This window comes from Onychomys torridus, chromosome 15, assembly GCF_903995425.1.
Source record: "Onychomys torridus chromosome 15, mOncTor1.1, whole genome shotgun sequence".
Taxonomy (NCBI): Eukaryota; Metazoa; Chordata; class Mammalia; order Rodentia; family Cricetidae; genus Onychomys; species Onychomys torridus.
Window position 1 is genome coordinate 1,627,886 of NC_050457.1, and position 22,700 is coordinate 1,650,585.

The 22,700-nt window shown below is 39.6% G+C and overlaps 1 protein-coding gene across 1 annotated transcript in view; it reads left to right on the plus strand.

The window, feature by feature from the left end:
* LOC118596545 (S-antigen protein-like) overlaps positions 1 to 14,721 on the plus strand; it is a 109,042-nt gene extending 94,321 nt beyond the window's left edge. The window contains exon 2 of the mRNA XM_036207473.1: positions 14,206 to 14,721. Within this exon, the coding sequence (XP_036063366.1) occupies positions 14,206 to 14,721 (516 nt within the window). The remainder of the gene's footprint in view (positions 1 to 14,205) is intronic.
* Positions 14,722 to 22,700: the final 7,979 nt, after the last annotated feature.

The following is a 22,700-nucleotide window of genomic DNA, read 5'->3' on the forward strand; positions in this document are numbered from 1 at the left end:
TTATCATGGAATATTTTGTTTACTCTATGTTGATTGAGAGTTTTGCTGGGTGTAATAGTCTGGGTTGGCATCCATGGTCTCTTAGTGTCTGCGTAATGTCTGTCCAGAACCTTCTGGCTTTTAGATTCTTATAGGTCTGCCTTTATATGTTACTTGGCCTTTTTCCTTTGCAGCTCTTAATATTTTTTCTTTATTCTGCGTATTTAGTGGTTTGATTATTATGTGGTGAGGGGACCTTTTTTTTTGGATCCAGTCTATTTGGTGTTCTGTAACCTTCTTGTATCTTCATAGGTATTTCCTTCTTTAGGTTGGGAAAGTTTTCTTATATGATTTTGTTGAATATATTTTCTGTGCCTTTGAGTTGATATTCTTCTCTTCTTCTATCCCTATTATTTTTAGGTTTGGTCTTTTCATGGTGTCCCAAATTTCTTGGACATTTGTTGACTTTAGTATTTTCTTGGAGTGATGATTCTATTTCCTCTATCTTATCCTCAACACCAGAGATCCCCTCTTCCATCTCTTGCATTCTATTGGTTATGCTTGCATCTGTAGTTCCTGTTTGTTTACTCAGATTTTCCACTTCCACCATTCCCTCAGTTTGTGTCTTCTTTATTGTATTGATTTCAGTTTTCAAATCTTGAACTGTTTCCCTCACTTGTTTAATTGCTTTCTCTTGGCTTTTAAGGGATTTACTGATTTCTTCCCATTTTTGATTTGACTTTTCCATTTCTTTAAGGGAATTTTTCATTTCCTCTTCAAAGATCTCTATCATCTTCTAAAGGTCATTTTTAAGGTCGATTTTTTTTTTCTGTTTCTTCTGTGTTGGGATGTTCAGGTCTTGCTGATGTAGATTCTAATGGAGCCATATTGGTTTTTATGTTGTTGACTGTATTTTTTGCACTGGCATCTACCCATCTCTTTCTCCACTTGGTGCAAGCAGTGTCTTTGTCTGAGGGAGCCTCTCTTGATCTGATTGATACTCTTGGTCCAGTGGGAGCTCTTGGTCTAATTGGTGCTGATGGACTCTTTGTTTCAGCGAGCAGCTCTTAGTCCAATTGGTGCTTGTTGGTTCTGTCTCAGGGAGTAGCTCTTAGTGCAATCTGGCGCTGGCAGGCTCTGTCTCAGGGAACACTTGCAATCTTGGAGCATGGGTGGGATTTGGGGGAGGTGGGAATTGTGGGTTACAGGGTCTGATGGGGGATGGTGGTAGTCTGACCTGTCTGCAGGAAGCCTGCCAATTGGCTTGAGAGTGGGACTGTAATGGATGGAGCACTTTCTGATGCTCCTTTTTCCTCAAACCCTACATTTCTATTTTTCTTTGCCTTACTTGTTCTTTTTCATTGTAGATATGCAAAAGATCACTAATAACCATAGGATACAGTCAATACTAGGCTTTCTTGAAATCTCTGCTAACAAGTTAGTTCAAAACTTTTCAATTTAGCCTTTAGAAAAATTTTAGGACAAGGGTAAAAGTAGCCACATTATTTGCCAAAATACCACAAGAATTTTCTCTAATATTACTCTCCTCTGAAACTTCTTGGGCCAAGTCATCATAGTCTACATCACTCTCAGCACTACTGTCTTCCATGCTCCTACTATGATGGCTCATTAAAACGTGCTTGAAGCATTCAATCACTTTTCTTGTCAAGAGTCCAAAAAGTCTTCTATATGTTTCCAAATAACTGTATGATCAGGACTGTTACTGCAATATCCAGTCCCTGGTACCAACCTCTGTCTTAGTCACTGTTCTATTTCTGTGAAGAGATATATGACCAAGTCAACTCTTATAAAAGGAAAGTGTTTAATTAGGGGCTTTCTTACAGTTTTAGAGGATTATTCCATGGTTATCATGGCAGAAGAGATAGGCCTGCCTGGTGCTAGAGCAATAGCTGAGAGCTTTACATCTTGATCTTCAGGCAGCAGGCAGAGAGAGACATTGGGTCTGGTGTAGGCTTTTGAAACCTCAAAGCTTATCCCCTGTGACATACCTCTTCTAACAAGGCCACACCTCCTAATCATTCCTAAGCAGTTCAACAATAGAGGACTACACATTAAAGTACATGAGCCTATGGGGCCATTCTCATCAAACCACCACCACAACTAAGTAAGTGTTTTCTCAGAAACATTCTATCTTAACTGTATTTTGGGTGCTTTGCTTTTCTAGAAGTCTGGGTTGTAGAAACTGAAGGTGAGGTTAACCCCGAGCAGTGCTGACATGTACTGTATGTATGGAGGCAGAGCTTCTTCTATGTGCAAGACTTGGGGAAATAAGTAGTTCCATGGCATGATCAGGCTCAGATGTGACAAAGAGAAAGAACAGCTAGTGGGAATTAGAGAGAAGGACTGGAACAAGTCAGGGAGAATGAGACCATTATTCATCAGAATGCTGGACTTAGAAAAGGCAGGAGGATCAGGCAGCAAATCAGAGACCAAGTTCTCAACCATGGAGGGTAATAGAACAAAGGAAAGACTAAGCATTAATTTGGAGAAATTAATTCATATGTTGGGATGGCACACAGAGGATTCTGCAGGCCAGCCTAAGAATTCTGGATTGAAAACATGTAATTTGCCTCTGCCATGATCATCATGAATTCTATGCCTCAAATTGAGGATATGGGATCTCACAGTCTTCAGAATTTATGAAAATGATTTGCACAAAGAAAAGCAGCAAAACATGTTGAGGAATTCCTAAGGAAAATGCTAGTGTGAAGGTTCTGAGTAAGTCAAGAGAGAAATTTCTTCTCTTTCCTGTGCTGGCCCACCATTTTGTGCTCATTGTTTATGTATCATCCCTCAAGTCCTCACTCCACTTTCTCATATACAGCTTTCACAGGGAGTCTCTAAACTGCTACAAATTAAAGCATTAGTTGATTCCCATTACACAATCTTTACTCCCCTTTCAGCACCTTAATATTTTAAGGGAGGAAAATTCACATAAACTGGGAAGTTTATGAACAACTGAAATACATTCCTTATTGTTTTAGAGACTGTGAAGCTCACGATGAAGCCAGGTGCAGTGTTTGGTGAGGGCCTGCCTCCTGGCTCACAGAATAGACCTCTCTCACCTTGTCCTTACTTCCTGAAAGGGGCTAGCAAGCTCTTGGGTCTTATTTATAAAGGCACTAACCCTATCCATGAAGGCTCTGCCCTTGTGTCTTAATTGCCTGCCAGGGCCACATCTTCTAACACTAACTCACAGGTGGTTGTGGGCAGGGAGAGGAGGAGAAGGCATGGACATCAGGTCCTACCAGTTGGTAATAACTACAGATTCTATACAGGCTAGCACAACTGGGCAACTCTGTGGGTGAGGGGTAATGTATTCACGAGATTTCCCTGTGTGAGGAGAGGACTGGTAAACATCACACAGAGAAACAAAAGTTCTGTTGATAGCTGGTATGGACTCTACAATTTCCTTCAATAAATGAAGTTAAATGTTCTCTTGAGAGGGAATTCAGAGTGGAAATCTATCCATTTTGACAGATATTTTGTGGAAAACAACCAACTAACCAAAAAAACCCAGCCAGTGTTCTAAAAATCCTTGCCAAGGTGTACTCAAATTGCTTCTCTACTTGCCTGAACTTTCCAGATGCTTCTAGATTAAGGCCTGACAGCCCTTCTCTTAGAGCAGTGGTTCTAAACTTGTGGGGCGAGATCCCTTTCTGGGGTCACATATCAGATACTTACATTATGATTCGTAACAGTAGCAGAATTACAGTTATGAAATCACTTTATGATTGGGGGTCACCACAACATGAGGAACTGTATTAAAGGGTCGCAGCATTAGGAAGATTAGGAACCACTGTCTTAGACCCTGTAATTACACATTTTTTCTTAGTGTCTTCCTAAAAGCCCTTGGCTTGCTTTGCAGTCCTGTGTCACTTTTCTCAAGGAAAGAGAATCCCGTTGTCTGGATTCCTGTGTGTGAGAGTCGAACTTCCTGGGGCCCCTGCACCAAGCTGCAAAAGTGACTCTAGTTAGAAAGACCCGAGAAAGTTTGCTTCGCCTTAGGGTGAGGTTGGGTTTAATCCTTTGTCCCACCTCCACCCATACAGCTGTCTAATCTTGCTCTGTGCTTTCTCTTCTATTGCTGGCAATCCATCAAAATGAAAGGAACTGTTGAGCTGCCCTACCATCTGGCACGACTTTGCTCTCCAGCAGTCTCCAGAGGATGTGAAACCCCTGCTGTAGGGAAGAAGGCAGAAGTTAAGTTGTGATTGAATTAGTTGTCTATAGCAACCAGTAAAGGAAACGCTGGTGCTTTTGAATCATGTCAACCAAGTGCACAGTGATATATTTTTTTAAAGGTGAGATACAGTGTTAGTTAATGGGGGGTTGTTTTCTAGAAAGGGGTGACTATTGTGAGTCTTGAAAAGGTAGATTTATTTGGAGACACGGCTACTTAGGTAGTACCTTAATTGCTAGTGACAGAAACCTGACTCTAAATGCCTTAGTTATATTAGGAAACTTACTGGTCCATGTAATCTCAGCCCCTATAGATAATTCTTTATATAGGACTTAAATGACATGTTCAATAGACACTTACCAGTTACGCCCTGTGTTCATATCATTGTCTGTGGCCTTGGGGACTTGTCAGTAAATCTGGTAATGTTTTGGACCAACCGCTTAGTCTTGTGCCACTGTGATGAGGACCTTGTGTCTCACGTTCCCTAATTGTTTTCCTCTACTAAGTCTGTTGCATGGGAATCTACATGCTGGCTGACAAGATGTCTGTAAGAGCCACACTCTCACATTACTATCCATACAGTCTGGGTAGAAAGAGCAAGAAGATTTCCAATAGCCCTAGAAAAATGTCTGAGTCACTGGGACTGGAAAGTTTAAGTCATGGGACAGTTCCTGATCAATTGCTAGGCAAAGAGTGATGTGCTTTGGTTGGCCAGGCATGGGCCACATGTTCCACCCCCAAGGCCATATAGACTAAGAAGTGGTAGAGGATCTAGGTTCCTACTCCTGGGGTGCTACAGCCACTCAAGTGGAAATGACAGGAGGTAGTAAAACGCTGAGAAAATAGCTCCTAATACAGTAAAGTGGTCAACGCACGGAAACCGGAATCAGCTTGTCTGGGCTTGAAGCCATTGTGGACTAGTACTGTATTCTTGGTTACATAATTCAACCTGCTTGTGTATGAGTGAACTCCCTATGAAATGATAATACTAATGTTACTGAATTGTTGTGAAGACTGAGTAGAAAATGCCCAGTGGGGTCATAATCTGAAAGGAAGGGAGATGGGGCTCTTTCTCAGAACTCTATTAATGAGTGTCAGAGAAGAATCATGTGTCCTCTTCATTCACATGGTCAACCTGCGGCCACAGTGAGAAGGCTGTGTGTGCAATAATGGTTTTTTGCTCTAGTGGGATAAAAGACAGTCAGCATCACCTTAATAACAGGAAAGTTATTATGAGTTATTAGGAGGGGTGAGGGGACTCTGTACAGGTTTAAAAAACAGCGGTTATTTACTATAGTGAGTTACATTAATTTCTCAGCAATTATGTCTCGATCTTCAAAAATTTATTGAATAAACCTGGAGAACCACATAAGGACATGTCCCAAGTAGACAAAGACATGTGAGTTCTACTTAGTCTAGTCTTGACAGATTTAAATTCCCAGTCTGTGTTCTTGAGAGTAAGTTATAGAGATAGGCAAAATGATAGGAAGGTGTGACTTTTGTTCTAGTAGTAAATAGGAGTTCACAAACCTTTTAAAATTATTTTATTTTAAAATATTTTATTGTGTTAGAAATAAAAATTATGTACAGACATATTATAAACTGCCACAGGTCTCCCAGGAATTATCAAGAAAGGCCTCATTCTCCCCTTTCTGTAGATGGAACATTCCCATACTAGCAGTCACTTCCAAATTACCAAACTGAGGCTTATTATTACTTATAGGTGCTCGGCCGACAGCTCAACCTTATCACTAACTAGCTCTTACAACTTAAATGAACCCATTTCTATTTAATCTTTGCCATATGACTTACAGCTTGCTATCTCATTTTTGTTTTTGACATGTCCTGCTTGCCCAGTGACTGGCTGATGTCTTGCCCCCCTTTCTCATCATTCCCAGTATGGCTTCCTGCCTAACTTCCTGTCCAGCTGCTTGCCTGTCAGCTTTTATTAAGCAATGAGAGTGATACACATTCATAGTGTAGGAAAGGCTCGTCCACAGCACCTATCTCCATCATGTCTGTTGACCTGTGGTTACCAGTGTTATGTCTGTTTACCAGGTTGTTAAAAGTTGCCATATATTTTAGAGTAACTTATTTGCTAAGTTTTCACCACTATAAATGACAATGATTTAGTTTTATTTTAATTATCCATTTTCATAAATAATACATTCTATAGACTCAACTCACACAGTTTTCTCATTGTTCTGTTTTCCCAAGAGTTTATTATATGCGAAGTTAGACCACTGTCCAGTGTTGGTGTTACTATGACTAAGTGAGTGCTGTTCACAGCCAAAACATATATTTTGGTTACATTTCCACTAAATTTCTCTAGAGTTAGTTGTATTTTTATATTAGTTATTTAGTTGGCTTCCTATTAACTCAAACCTAAGCACTCCTAATTCTCTTCCCCATCCGTGTGTGTGTGTGTGTGTGTGTGTGTGTGTGTGTGTTTGTATACAGGTTTGTGTGTGTATGCATGTATTCACATGTATGTGTATGTGTGTAATGGTTGGAAGTTAACTTTGACCTTTGGTCTCCTTCTTCGGTAGCTGCTCACCTAGTGTCATTTAAATTTTTTTTTTGTGAGTAATGTGTGTATGGTATATGTATGCCTCTCTGTGCACATGTGTGTAGAGGCCTAAAATTGACATTCCATATTTTCCTTGATGGATCACCACTTTATTTGTTGAGGCAGGGTCTCTCACTGAATGCAGGGCTTGCCAATTATGAGTTGCATAGCTGTCCAGCTTTCCCCAGGCACCCCCCCCACCCCACTACTAACCCTACACCAAAGAACTGGATTGATATTACAGGATCTTCCAAAATGCTTCCAGGATAAATAGCATCAGGCACCATCTGTACAAAAGAAGTCACTCAAACAACAGGAAGACCATGGGAAAGTCTGTTGAGGAAATCAGGGTCCTGATCCTGAGTCCCCGTCTGTACGGGCCAGTGGCTGTCCCTCCACACACTAGCAGAAGACTGATTGCAGGTTGAGTCTCTGGAAAAGTAATTCCCAACGGTGGCTAATGCTATTTATTCCTGACACTTTGGGATACCAGGTGATGCCAATCCAGTTCTCTGGTGTAGGGTTAGGACTCAGTTTTCTTGAGACAGAATCAGTTATCAATCATCCAGAGGTTTCCAAACATTTATGTCTGCTCTTGCTTCTCTTTAGTCTTCCATCCTTGTGGAATGACACCCAACATACTTCCTTCATGGTCGTTTTAATAGATTTAGAAAAGCAAGGGATAGAGATAAGTTCATTATTGTGAGGAAATGATTCTTAATTTATTCCCACCAATATAATGTGTTGTATATGTCCTATGACAGGAGTAAGACATGCTTGTCATAGGTAGCATAGAAGTGTGTGAAGTAAAAGGAAACAACTCATCAAGTACCACAGATGGCAGAGTTATCTGGCCACTATTTGCTGAGCATCAGATCATTTTTCATTTCCTAATATTATAAACACCTTTATAACAAGAAGCCATTTAGAATTATGTTTTAAAAAAAGGGATTGAAGAAACTGTACAATTAAATTCTCTTTATAAAGGCAATATTAATTTCCAATGTTAGAAATGCTATATTAAGCCCTTCCTAGAATAGGTGGGCACAACACCAGGCAGTGTATAGGAACGGGTTTCTACTTTCTATTCACAGTAGCTCTTGTAAACTTTTAATCTAATGGCAGGATTTAAAGTTGTCATTACCATCTCAATGTGCAAAATGGATCCTTACAACTCACGTTCACAACCACCATCTTTTGAAGTCTTTACTAAGAAAATTTCAAATAGTTATTTTTAGCTGCAAGGAGGGTATGTCCTGGTAGAAGCACTTGGGATAAAATGGGATGTAAACAAATATTTTAACAGGCGTGCTTCGTTAATATTTACTGTTCATAAAGTAAACTAAGCATCACTTCATATTTTCCCTTAGGAGGTTGCCTTTTAGCTGAGGAGCAAATCTTTGCAACCTACTATAAGTAAAGATGAGTGGAACATGAAGGTCCTATTTGATTCTTTTTTTCCTATGAGAATAGAAACTATGGTGTTGCGTTAGCTGTAAACACCACCATGGCCATCACTGCATTCAGCAGTGACCCTGACAACTTCCTCTCACAGCCACCATCACTTTTTGTCTTTAGTATGCCCTTACGAAGTAGGAAGAACAGACAATTGTTTTGTGAATGGGGATTATGAAAGAACAAGTTTAAATGACTCACTCACTAGCTAGAAACAGGATAAGATTTTAGCAGGAGTCTTCCAGCTTCAAAAGTCAGAGATGTTTACATCATGAATATGTGCTTTTCTTTTCTTACTTCTTGGTCTTCTGATGATAATATTTGAATGAGTAAATTTGAAAGACTCTATAGTCCGAGCCAGCACTCAGAAATCAATGATAGGCAAAAGAGTGGAAGAATGCCCACATGAAATTGTACATAATTTTTCCCAGCATCTCTACTCCACTGGATGTCTATAATGGCTCCTAGAGTAATATCATATTTCCTAATAAATAGCTGCAGCTGCAGTTACTACAAAATTTATGTAGAGTGTTATCTCTAATGGCAGAAGAAATGCTTACTTTTTTCTTTCAATAAGAAGAAAAATCTACTGTTTAGAAGTTAACTTTTATTGGATTTGGTATGTATAAGAAATCTTTTCACTGATTACTGAATCCTGAAGGGTAAAGGTTTACTAGAGATGTTCTTCCCTATGGACCCCTAGATTGCACAAAAGTCTTCAGTCTTTAGCACTGACTAACAGACTAAAGCAAAAACTAGTGGGAATGGGTGGATTCTAAACACAGCTGTTGGTGGTGAGGTGGACTCTAGGGCCAGTGTCATGACCTTGCTCAGCACTGTGTGTATAAAGTGGTCATTTCTGTTTACTTTCTGTGTATATGAATTTTCTAATTCATATTCACAGAATCATAACAAAGTATTTGTCCCTTTGTATCTTGCCTATTTCCCTAAGCACAATGTTTTCAAGATTTATTCATGTTGAGTCATATATCAAAATCAAATTTCTTCCCTTTTTGTAGCTGAATAAATGCTTCACTGTTTGAGTATACTATGCTTCTTTATCTACTCATATGTTAGTGGTCACTTGGTTTGTTTCTACCCTTTGTCTACTGGGAGAAATGAACATGAGTCTCTAAATGTCTTTTTGAGTCCCTGCTTTCCTTTTGAATATATGACTAGGATTTGAATTGCTGGATCATGAAACAGTTTCATATTCAACTTCAGAGAAACTGCCAAATTGTTTTTCTGTGGCTGTGCCATTTCATATTCTCAGCAGCAAAGCCCCCAGGGTTCCAATTTCTTTACTTTCCCACTTTTCAAAATTTTAAGCCTTCTAGTTTGAATGAAGTGGTATCACATGGAGGTCAATTTCTGTCCCTTACATTGCAGTAACGTTTACTTTCTTCTTCTACTGTGAATTAAAACATCCTAGTGGCATGTAAAGAGCTCTTTAGTTTCACTTGGCAGAAGGGTAACTTACCTGTAAAAACCCAGGGGGAAATGAAGCTGAAATACTGTACTGAAGCTAGGTCATGCATGGCCTAAGACACTAAGCAGATGTTGGTATAACAGAAGGTGGAAGGTAGAGTTTGCAGAGGAAGGAACTTTGTAATGAGAGTTAGGAATAGTTAATTGCCCATGTATTACCACATAGCCATCATATAAGTTATTAAATTTGTCAAAATGACCAACCATTATTAATGCTGCAGTATTCTCAGTTTATTGGAAAAATACACAATTTTTATATATTTCAGATTGTTTGTAATTTCACACTGAAACATGGCCAAATAGTGTGCCTGAAAGTCATACACAGGAAGAAGGTATTTTGTGGTTAAAAGCATAAGAACAGACCTAGATTGAATTTTGTCATTTTACTTTTTTACTTAGTGGTTGTATGGCTATCTTCAAGTGCATTAACTGCTCTGAACACTAATTTTATGTCTTTTAAAATTGGCATAATATCTCTCTCATTGGGTTTGGGAGAGAATATTGAGATTATGCACACAAATTATGTAGCAGGTGGCTTTACAACTGGTTGCCACAAAATTGAAACAAAATCTTAAGTCATCATGTTTTAATAACAGGAATGATCTTGTAACATGGAAAAGGAAAACACAAAAAGACAGTGGAGAAGAGAAGGTAGGAGAAAGGGAGGGAGAAGTGGAGACAAGAGAAGAGAATGGAAAGGAGGGGTTTTGTTCAGAAAAATCCAGAGTTTACTTTGCTGTGAGGATAACCTGCGAACAAGAAGTAGGCTGATGGAAAGTGACTCAAGTTCACCTTGTGGTATTTACTCGAAAGTTGGCTCTTTGGACAAGATACTTCATTAATATTTATTCATCTGTCAGCTGAAGTGATTTTCAGATTATCTATAGAGCAACTTTTGCTTCACTGGTAAATTAAGATCCTTGTAAAACTGACTGCAGTTTATTCTCAGAGCAGAAATATTGCAGGCAATGTATTGCAGAAGCATGTAGCACATCGCTGGGCTCCTGTCCAGCTCTGTTCTCTCAGCAAGAATGAAGTAAACAACATGAGTGAGATAGAAAATACCATCTCTTATGGTTAGTGGAGGCACTGGGGGTGGTGGTGGAAAGAATATTTTTAGCTCTCGAATGTGAGGATTTGCTTAATATTTTTACATTGTATTTGCCAGAATATGTGACATCCGGCAGAATCAAGAAAGGAATGCTAGCGTATTCCTTTCTTCAGCCTGGTGAGTCAGCTTCTGGCTGTAGACATTGGCTGGCATTGCTTAGTGTTGCCCTCATTAATTTCCTTTCCAGTACCAATTACCTCTGATTAATAATAGTAACAGCTACCAGTTGGCTAGTGTTTCATTGATTTTTGCACTTAATCTTCAAGAAAACCATGCGAGGGAGGTGAGAAAATCAAGGCTCAGAGATACTAATGCATTTGCACACAATCCCTTGACTATTACCCTAGAAGGGAGTAAATGTTATTCAACAGGACGAAGTCTGTCATTTCATTAATCTTCCAAACAGCAATATTATCATTTTGGAGAAGAAAGCCTATTCATGGTTATGCAAAAGAACTCACAACCACTCTAGGTGACTTTGATAGCTAAATTGTTTTGCATAAAAAAATTTCACAGATATGTTTAGGTTGCTTGCTAGTAACATGAGAGGAAGACAGGAGTTCTGGACATCAGAAGAATAAAATGGAGACTGAGTAGCAAGGTCATTTGGTGGTAAGACCAGAGCCTGAGGGGGAAAACATTCCTCCCTGCAAATGGTCGAGGGGCATTTTTCAGATGAGTATGTAATTGCTCTTTGTTATAGTAAAACAGTGTTATCTTGTTATGCCTGAGGATACTGTGTTGATAGCACTGTGTTTGGGGTAAAATGAGCAGAAGAAAAAGTAGCAGAAGTTATGAGTAAGGGTTGAGTCAATGGAGAACACGTACTCAAAGCAAGAAGTAGGACAATTGTCAGTTTCTGCTCCCAGTCTTCAGAGATAATGAAAGCGTGTGCTGAATCACAGTTCTGGATCAGAGCTCTGCCACTGTTAGTCTGTTGACTTACGAGGCAGAATGCACTAACCCTGAGCACCGTCTTCTCCCTGACAACATGTCCTAATCCTTGTTCTTCCATAAATCTCCAGTGCCAGCATTCTCTAATACAACTTCCTGCTGTCATGGGAATTTTTATCAGAGAATAGGGAAAATTTAAAAAAAAAAAATAGAGTTGAACATTGTGCTGGTTTGTTTTATGTCAATTTGCCTCAAGCAAGAGTCATTTTGAAAGAGGGGATCTCAATTGAGAAAATTAATCCACCACATTGGTCTCTAGGTAAGCCTGTGGTACATATTTTGAGTTTGGAAAGAGAGAAAGTTAAGCTTAATTAGCATATCCCCCAGACCTTCTCAAACAGATAGTCTGGATGCTTAAGTCTTTTGTTGTTGTTGTTGTTGTTTTTGGGGGGGTGGGTCAGAGCTGAGGACCGAACCCAGGGCCTTGTGCTTGCTAGGCAAGCACTCTACTACTGAGCTAAATCCCCAACCCCTCTTAAGTCTGTTTTTAGAGAGTACAGAGATATCTCTGACAAGATACTTTCATCCACCCGGGGATAGTCCTGTCAGGATGCTGCTAATGATGATAATGACAGAAAGGCCTGAAGCTAGGGATCCTGGTTGTGTTACTGCACAGAAGGTTATCTAAATATTCCATTAATAGAGGGGAAGTGGTGCCCAATGAATGACAGAAAAGCTACAATAGCACACAAGAAATTCATAGTAGGAAACAGCTAATAATCAAAAGCCAGTATCACCAAGACTCCTTGAGCCTCGGCTCAACCTCTGGAAGGCCCTTGGCTTCTTCCAGGTATTAGTTTGTCATAATCAGCTGAAATCCCACTTCATATATTTTTGCAGTTTGCAGCATGAATCTTTGTGGTGGGTTGAATAAGAACACCCTTCAAGGCTCATATATCTGAATGCTTAGTCACCAAGAAGTGGCAGTATTTGAAAGGGTAGGAGATGTGGCCTTACTGGAGAAAGTGTGTCACTGGGGATGGGCTTGGAGGTTTCAGAAGCCCATGCCAAGCTCAGTGTCTCCCCTTCTGTCTTCAAATCAGGATGTAGCCCTCTGTTGAAGCAGCAATCACAGGGCATACACAGATCTGCACCAGGTCCTCTGCATACACACTATAGCTTTTGGTTAGTACTTTTGTGGGACTCCTGAATATGTAAATGAGCAGAATTCTTGTGCCTTCTCTTGGGGCTCTTTTATTTTTCTATTGGTTTGTCTTGTACAACAATATGATGGTTTTCAATTTTATCTTATTGTACTTTATTTTGTTTAAAAAAAAAAAAAAGACATAGCTCTTAACTACTTCTTCAGTACCAGGCCTGCTATGTTTACTTTCATACTTTCCACCATGATGGACTAAGCCTCTGAAATTGTAAACCAGCCCCCAATTAAATTCTTCCTTTTATAAGAGTTGCCTTGGTTATGGTGTCTCTTCATAGCAGCAGAACAATGTTCCAAATGTGAAACACTGAGTTACTTCCACTGTTGGAGTTCTGTTTTGCTTAGAGTGTGACTGCCCTTATTCAACTTATTTTGATCTTACAAGAGCCCACAGTTGAGAGGCATTGAAGAGATTTTATATTCTAGAGAGACTATGGGTATTTTAAAAGAAACTCTGAATCTTGAAGGAGATTTTAAATGTTATAGAGACTAAACTGTATTAAGTGTTTGAATTTGTAAAGGCTAGATAGGACTTTGAAAAACTAGAAGGATTTAAATTGTGATATTAATATTAACATGAGGTCTTCAAAGATGAACAAGAAAGAAAAGGTGATGGTTTAACAGTAGTGTATGTGTGTGTCAAGTTGACAGGGGGTCAGTTGTGCCAGCTAGGTTTTATGTCAACTTGACACAAGCTAATCATTTTGGAAGAAAGAACCTCAGCTGAGGAAATGCCTCCACCAGATTAGTCTGTAGGCACACTTGTGGCACATTTTCTTGATTGATGATTGATGTGGGAGGGCATAGCTCATGGTGGCCAGAGCCACCCCTGGGCTAGTGGTTCTGGTTTCTATAAGAAAATAGGCTCAGCAAGCCAAAGAGGAACAAGCCAGCAAGCAGTCTTCCTCCTTGGCCTCTGTACCAGCTCTTGCCTTGAATTCCTGCCCTGACTTCCCTGGATGATAGACTGTCATAAGGAAGAATAAGCAAAATAAACCCTTTCCTCCCCAAAATAAACCTCCTCCCTTTTGGTCATGGTGTTTTATCACAGCAACAGAAACCCTAAGACAGGAATCAACAATCACACAGCTTCAGATAATTCAACATAGGTTTATTAACGAGTGGCAAATTTAAGGAGAGCAAAGTCTACTACCATACAGATGAGCCAGCCTCACCTTAGTTTTAGCAGTACCTCTATCTCAGTTAGATATGAAATGACACAGCATAAAGTGAGTGGACCAGAGGATGAAGATAGCTTTGTAGAGGGTAGAGATAGCACTGAATAGGATGGAGATGGCATTGCAGAGGATGGAGATGATGGCATTGCAGAGGATGGAGATGATGGCATTGCAGAGCATGGAGATGATGGCATTGCAGAGCATGGAGATGATGGCATTGCAGAGGATGGAGATGATGGCATTGCAGAGGATGGAGATGATGGCATTGCAGAGGATGGAGATGATGGCATTGCAGAGCATGGAGATGATGGCATTGCAGAGGATGGAGATGATGGCATTGCAGAGCATGGAGATGATGGCATTGCAGAGCATGGAGATGATGGCATTGCAGAGGATGGAGATGATGGCATTGCAGAGGATGGAGATGATGGCATTGCAGAGGATGGAGATGATGGCATTGCAGAGCATGGAGATGATGGCATTGCAGAGGATGGAGATGATGGCATTGCAGAGGATGGAGATGATGGCATTGCAGAGGATGGAGATGGCATTGCAGAGCATGGAGATGATGGCATTGCAGATCAGAAAATTGTAGATAATGCATCATTTCATAAAAATAACTAGAATGACAAAATATATTGAGTTATGGGAGAGTATGATCAAAATATATTGGATGAGACTGTCATCCAATGCATTTTGATCATTTTCTTAGTAATGTCTCTTACATATCAATATCTCTGTGGTGATGACATTCTAATGATTTATTTAATTTTACACTTATGTCTTAGACTACAATTCTCTATGTAACTGTTAGTATAATTTCTAGCTCTTTCACATCTGTCATTTTGAAGCCCAGCTGTGAGGCAGAAGATAAAACAAGTAAAGCAGCTGATTGGTCAAAGGACATAGCTCAGGCCTTCAGTTGTCAACCATGGGAAAACTCTCACATGCTGATTGAATGAAAACATGAACAAATAAATAATTCAAATGACCTTAAAGATGGTTCTAATAGTCATAGATACTTACATTTGCTAGTCACAGATAATTAGATGAATTTATAAGGAATTAGAGATATTTGTAGAATAAGATGTTCATAACATACAGGCAAACAAATAACTTGGGTAAGAGAAGGGATAACTGGAAACCTGGTGACAATGTACTAGGAAATTCAGAAGCAAGAATGGAGGGAAGGTAGGTAGAGGATGCAGCTCTGTGAAATGGTGTGTGTGCAAGGTCTGGTGTTGAATCCTCAGCCCTGCAAAGCAAGCATGGTCTGTTCACATAGACATTCTAAAACTGGAGGATGTGCCACTGCAGGTTTATAGAGCAGCAGCTCTCAACCTGTGAGTCATAAGCCCTCTGGAGGTCACATACCAGATATCCTGCATATCAGATATTTACATTATAATTCATACAGTAACAAAATTACAGTCATGAAGTAGTAACCATAATTTATGGTTGGGGTCACCACCACATGAGGAACTGTATCAAAGGGTCACAGCATCAGGAAGGTTGAGAACCACTGCTCTAGAGGGAGGTGAGTGTTCATGACCTCATAGTGTGACATCTCTTAAAAATTATATTTTTATTAGTTCTTTGAGATTTTCAACCAGTGTATTTTGATCGTACTCTCCCATAACTTCATCCAGACCTGCCTTTTTACCTTTACAATGTTGTGTCTTCCTTTTTCCTTTCATTAAAATAAACATTGACTCCAAACTGTGCTGCCTATATACTTCTGAGTATGGGCCATCCACTGCAGCAAGGGGGCCTATCAGCAATCACATCCTTAAACAAACTCCCTTCCCTAGACGCTATCTGTCTGAGCTTCTCAGCTAGGCTGATGTCTCATGAAACCCTTTCCTCTTCATGATAGAATGCTGACTGGCTTGATCCTGTGGAGGCCTTGGGCAGCACCCACAGCTGCCATGAGTTCATAAGTGTGGGGGTCCTGACCCATATATCTAGACAACACTGTTTTGCCCTAATCCTCCAACTCTGGCTTTTACAACACCACCCCTATAGTCCCTAAGCCTAGTAAGGAAAAGCATGAAACAGATGTCTTATTTATGGCTGAACATTCTTGCTGTGGATATTGCTCTGTGTGCTTTGAATGTGTTGCTCTAATTGGTTAATAAATAAAGTGCTGATTGGCCAGTAGCCAGGCAGGAAGTATAGGTGGGATAAAGAGAGAGGAGAATTCTGGGAAGTGAAGGGCTAAGTCAGGAGACCATGAGAAGCAAGATGTAAAGTACCACTAAGCCACAAGCCATATGGCAACTTACAGATAAATAGAAATGTGTTCATTTAAGATATAAGAACTAGATAGCAAGAAGCCTGCCACAGCCATACAGTTTATAAGTAATATAAGTCTCCGTGTGTTTACTTGGGTCTGAGTGGCTGTGCGCCTGAGTGGGACTGGAAAAAACTTCAGCTACATACACTATTGACATTTAATTCTCTGCACTGTTCACTGTGAATTTCTGTATTAACCTGTGTACAAAGGTTTACTATATATTGTATATACATAATACATATGTGTATATATTCATACATACAATATTTTTCTTGATTCTTTAAGAATTTCACATTATACACCCAATCATACTCACTTCCCAGTACTTCCTTGTCTGACCCCTGCCCTTGTGACAGTTCCCACAACAAAAACAACAACAACAAAAACCCAAAACAAAGTCCAGTTTGTGTTAACTACCTACTCACTGGATTATGGTCAAACTCTCAGTAGCCAGCCCTTTAAATAAAGCTGAGTCCTTCCTCTCCCAACCCCACAAGAAGCCATCAATTGAGGAGAGCTACACTTCAGCATCCTTATCACAGTTTTTAAGATTTTTCTTTGATAGGCTATTACTTTTTGGGAGGGGAATTGGGAGGGTAGGATTTGTTACAGAAGCTTTCCGTGTCCCTCTTTCTCAAATGTGCATCTGCAGACATCAATATCATTGTCAAAGTACCTTCCAAACTCTTCATAGTCAGCAGGAGATCATGGGCTTCCACATGGTTTCTGGTGACAGCACAGACCAAGACCATGGCCCCCAGCTGCATTAGGACCATGAACTCAGACAAGGCCCTTGGAGATGCTCCAGATAGCAGACATCAACCTGGCCTTAGGCTACAGCATAGACCATGGATGTCCACCTTGCCTTTGGTGGCAACACAGGCCATAGACATCAACACAGACTGGCTGCAACAGAGCTGTGGACCCCAACATAGGCCTCAGAGGCAGCCTGGGCCTGGACATCACCATGGCCTGAGGTGGCAGCACAGCCCATTCAGAACAATATGGTGCCTGGTGGCAGTGCAGTATAGTCTATGGACATTGACATGGCTCCAGGTTGCAGCATAGATCATGGACCTCTGCATGGCCTTTGGTGGTAACTTGTCTATGGATTGCTAAATGGTCTTGTTAATCAAAAAACTTGGAAGCAAAAATTGGGGTTAAACCCTGAGAGAGATCAGAGGAATAGGAAAAGCCATAGCTAACCTCACCTCACCTCACCAACTCTGCAGCTTCCAAAGTGAGCTACTTCCTGTCTACCCACACCTATATGCCTTTCTGTTCTGTTCTCTCATTTGCTCTCTCAGTCCATCTACATCATTTCCTCTTCCTGCCCAGCTCTGTCACTTCCTGTCTGTCTGAATAGACTTCCAGACCTCTATGGTTAGTGCTGGGATTAAAGGCATGTATCACCATGCCTGGCTCTGTTCCCAGTGTGGCCTTAAACTCACAGAGATTCAGACAGATCCCTGTCTCCCAAGTGATAGGATTAAAGGCATGTGCTACTTCTATGTTAATATAGTAGCTGGCTTTTTCCTCTGATCCTCAGGTAAATTTTATTGGGAGACATAGTATATTGGACCATGAACATCAACACAGACCCAGGCTGTAGTAGGATCACAGACCCAGACATGGCCCTCAGCAGCAGCAGAGACCCAGACATCATCATGGCCTCTAGTGGCAGCATAGGCTGCTCAAATCAATATGTCTCACCTCCTCTCTGCAGGCTGCAGCACAGACCATAGATATGATCTGGGCCCCCTGCAGGGCACAGCCAGGCAGGGAGAGGGTGTGGGCCTGGCTGGCTAGCCTGGCTGCTGGTTCTTCTGCTAAGTGCCTGCTCCATCAGTCTGTTCTTTTCTCTCCAGGCCAGGGTGGGGGTTGCAGGCCAGAAAGTTTACTTTTAATTGTATACCATATTTCTTGAGAAAGTCTATTCACTCTACTATAAGTGGGATTTAAAAGATTATTATAAGAATTAATGTAATTTGGACAATTTCTTCTCTTCTTGCTTTAATTTGAGTGCCCAAAGGGAAAGGAACATCTTTTTCTTAAATTTATTTTCATTTATGTAGATGTTTACCTGCATGTTGTGTCTGTGCTCTGTGTGTGTACCTATGGAAACCAGAGTTACTGTGAACCACCATGTGAGTGAGGGGAACTGAACCCATGTCCTCTGGAAGAGCATCCAGTGCTCTAAACTGATGAGCTATCTCTCCAGCCTTTGAGGCATAGCATCTATGGGGATCTTGATTCTGGTTTAGAGCTCCAAGTAGAGGATGAAATGCTGAAAATGGATACTATTATTTATGAGGGAAACTGATCACTTTCCCGAAGCTTCTTTGGGATGATGAAAGTAGAAACAGATTCTTGTTTATATTTTTAAAAATATCTATTATGTAGTTGGGTGTGGTGGCATGTGGTAATATTTTATTTGTACTGAAATATGATTTTATTTGTATATTAATAAAGTTGCCTTGGGGTCAGAGCAAGCCATAGCAGAAACTGGGCGGTGGTGGTACACACCTTTAATCCCAGCACTTGGGAGGCAGAGCTAGGCAGGATCTCTATGTGTTCAAGGATACAGCCAGCATGGCGACACACAACTTTAATCTCAATATCAACCATAGAAGACCTGGAGGTCTATACAGACAGGCAGTAATGAGGAGGTCATGTGCGTAGGTTTACAACCAATGAGAAGGCAGAACAGAAAGTCTATATAAAAGACAGGATACAGGAAGTAGGTCTCTTGTGGAGAGGAAAGACAGAGCAGCAGTGAAGGGTAAGGTTTTCAGTTCTCAGCTATTGCTCTGACCTCTTGTCTTTTAACTCTGCAATTGGCTCTGTTTTTCTTATTTAACAAAACAGTTACATCTACAGTGGCCTTTAATCCCAGCACTTGGGAGGCAGATACAGACAGACCTCTCTGAGTTCAAGGGCATCCTGGTCTACAAAGCAAATTGCAAGATAGCCAAGGCTTTACACAGAGAAACCCTGTCTCAACACAACACAAAACAAAACAACAAAAACAAACAAACCAACAAAAACTCACCACCACCACCAACAAAAACAGAAGAAGAAGAAGAAGAAGAAGAAGAAGAAGAAGAAGAAGAAGAAGAAGAAGAAGAAGAAGAATCTATTCCCTTTTCTTTAACAAAATACATGAGTTTCATGCTCAAATAAAACAATGAAACAATGGAACAAAGTTACTTATGAATAGTTTACATCTTCCCTAATAACAGAAAGTTTTATAAAAGCAATTTCCCTAAATGAAGGGGTAGTTTCTTCCCACTGCAGGCAAAAGAGAGACCGCTGCCCTCAGTCAGTGCAGTCAGGAGGAATGAGGGACCAGGATGGATTGATGATTGACACTGTGCTGACAAAACCCTGTGTTGCTCAGCACCACACAGTACTCCAGGCCTGGGAGAGAGGCAAGGGCTCTGTCACTCAGGCATTCCTCACAGGTGTGAGCAGTTCTGGGGAGAACAAAACATAGCTAAGGAGGAGGTTAGGTACAGCAAATTTTCCATTTGTTGTATGAGAACATATAGACATTGGGTTAAAATTTAATATATTATAAACTTTGTGTCCTCATTAAGAGACTTAAAAAGTCATTAAGGTTTAAGTATCTTATTAAGTCCTAAAAAAGCAACCTATAAAAGGTTATATAAAAGAGGATATTTAAGTGATTATTTCATCTTAAGGCCAAGGAATTTTTCTGTAGGGAGATACAGTTCTCAACCTTGTTATTATTATACAGAAAAATCAAGCACACAAGTATATTCTATTTTTTTAAAAATAGATAACTCCAAAATATAAATGGTTATATTTTTAGGCATGCATTCAGGACAAGGCAAAATTCATAGCTGTGGGAAAACTCAGAGTTCATTTCTTTCTTTCTTCTTATTTATTTATTAATATCTTTTTACAGAAAACAACAAGAACCAAGGCCTGCAAGGGTTGAGACTTACCTGCCAGCACTAAAAATAGCAGGGTGCAACTCAGCACATCTGATTTGTAGTACTCAAACTGAGCATTAATGAATTTATTCTTACACTGAACCAGAAAGAGTCCCTTTTGTTCCTATTTTTAATTTCAAAATATTAAAACTAAGAGTAATTTAAATTGATTTCTGTTTTCTCTTTTAGTTCTATGCTGAAAATATATAGAGAAGAATGTAAATGTACATATATATATCTGTGTGTATATTATATATATATATATATATATATATATATATATTATATAAATGAGAAAACTGATAATAACAACAGGAAAATAAATAAATAAACAACAGAAAGAAAAATAAATCCCTAGGATCTAGTTATAACTTAAACAGGTTTGAACTCCCTCCAGAAAAGTCCTTTAGTTTTATCAGGTGTTGAGAAATATAGTTAAGATTATCTCTTAAAGCAATAAATGTATAAGCAAATTATAAAATATTTTTAAAAATTAGAAGATAACAATACTGAAAAAGGCAGATGATGTAGGCTCTAGAGGCTAAATTTAGTAAAGACAAGTAATTGAAGTGAACTAATTTTTAAAAATGGATAATTTCCCTTAAATGCAGTGTTTAAGGCTTAAAAATACTTCAAACTGAGAATTAACTTTATTCAAGAGTAAAAAACATTTCTAATGGTCAATATGTAATATAGTGCCCTGAGGTAAGAAATGACTTAAAGTATAGACAAGAGTTCATGGGTCAGTGTTACCCACCTAGGTTTATTTGATGCATCCCAGAATCAAGGAAAATAGAAAACCACAAATAGGGAAGAGTAGGGTCCCCCTGTCCCTGGACTGTTAAACTCACTGAAGAGAAGGGGAAGGGGAATCAGACTATCCTTGCCAAAGCAGAATCTAGAGAAATACAATTGGAATATATTACAATATAATTGGAAATACAATTAGTCAATTAGCATGCTTTAAGGTATAGTTCCAAAATCAGCCTAGTTCATTTGCAAAGATCAAGTAACCTTATTCAGATCCTTGAAAATATTTAGTTATAATGCTAATCACCAATGTGTTACATACTTGTCATATATATCAAGCATTTATTTTATACTTATCATTGGCAGTGTAATAAACGTTTGCATAGATATCATTCAGTCTATCTAACAATACTTCGAGATATAATAGATTCTAATATCAGTACCTGCCTTATTTTTCTGTTGAGGAAATACAGACCCATAATGTCCCCTTGACTTGTCCAAAGATTACACAGCACATAGTATATTAGCCTTTTCACCAAGCAGCTTGACTCTAGCTGGGATCTAAGTGTCCAGCCACTATCCTATTAGTACTCTTCCGAATGAGCCCAATACACTAAGAGAAAAGTACACATGGCCCTGCCCTTTTGATTTTAAAGTCTGTTTTAAACTGTAAAGATTAGTGCAGAAATACTGAATTAGGCTTTCCCTTTAAGATAGATGCTTAAAACTAAACTATGAGTCTCATAGGAATTGTTTCATATTACATATATTTCTATAAATTGTGTGTGTTTCTTATTCTTGAAGTTTCATGGGAAGTGCAGTGTGAATCCTTATATCAAGGGCAATAACCTATCCATTCAGAAAACAAAGGAAAAATATCAATAGTTTGTAAGCAAAAACCTAAGAGGGGACTGGAGAGATGGTTCAGTGTTTAAAATACTGGTTGCTCTTCTGGAGGACCTGGGTTTGATTCCCAACACCCACCTGGTGGCTCACAACTGACTGTAAGTCCAGTTTCAGGAGAACTGATGTCCTCTTCTGGCTTCCACAGACATGCATGCAGACAAAACATCCATACACAGAAAAACAAAACAGAAGCCCAGGAGATCTAAGGGTCAATATGTGGCTGTGCAAGGGAATCTCCAAGACAGCATCAGTGAATTAATTCTCCTCTAGTGTCATGAACTGAGGGAAGCTGGCTGTGGTTATATTGTTAGGCAGATCTGGCCACCCTGAATGAGAACAGATGACTTCTGCATGACTTGGTATTCCCCTCAGGCCTCCGGGTAGCCAACTGGCCCATTAAAAATCAGCACAATGCTAATTCATTAAAGGCAAGAAACAAACCCGAGAGCATTTAGTGATCATGTCTACTATATTAGATTTTTGTTATTTTCATCTCACATTTAATTAGAGTAAAACTCTATTAGTATGGAACAAATGCCATGGCTACAGTGATATGTATCTTGTTATCACTTCTGTGGATCCTTTTCATTGCATTTAAAATGCTTTGCTGAGGTCTTGAGAACCCATCTCTTAAGAGCTTAGGAACATGTACTTTCTGCTGGTTGCTTTAAATTATTCAGATAAATTTAGCA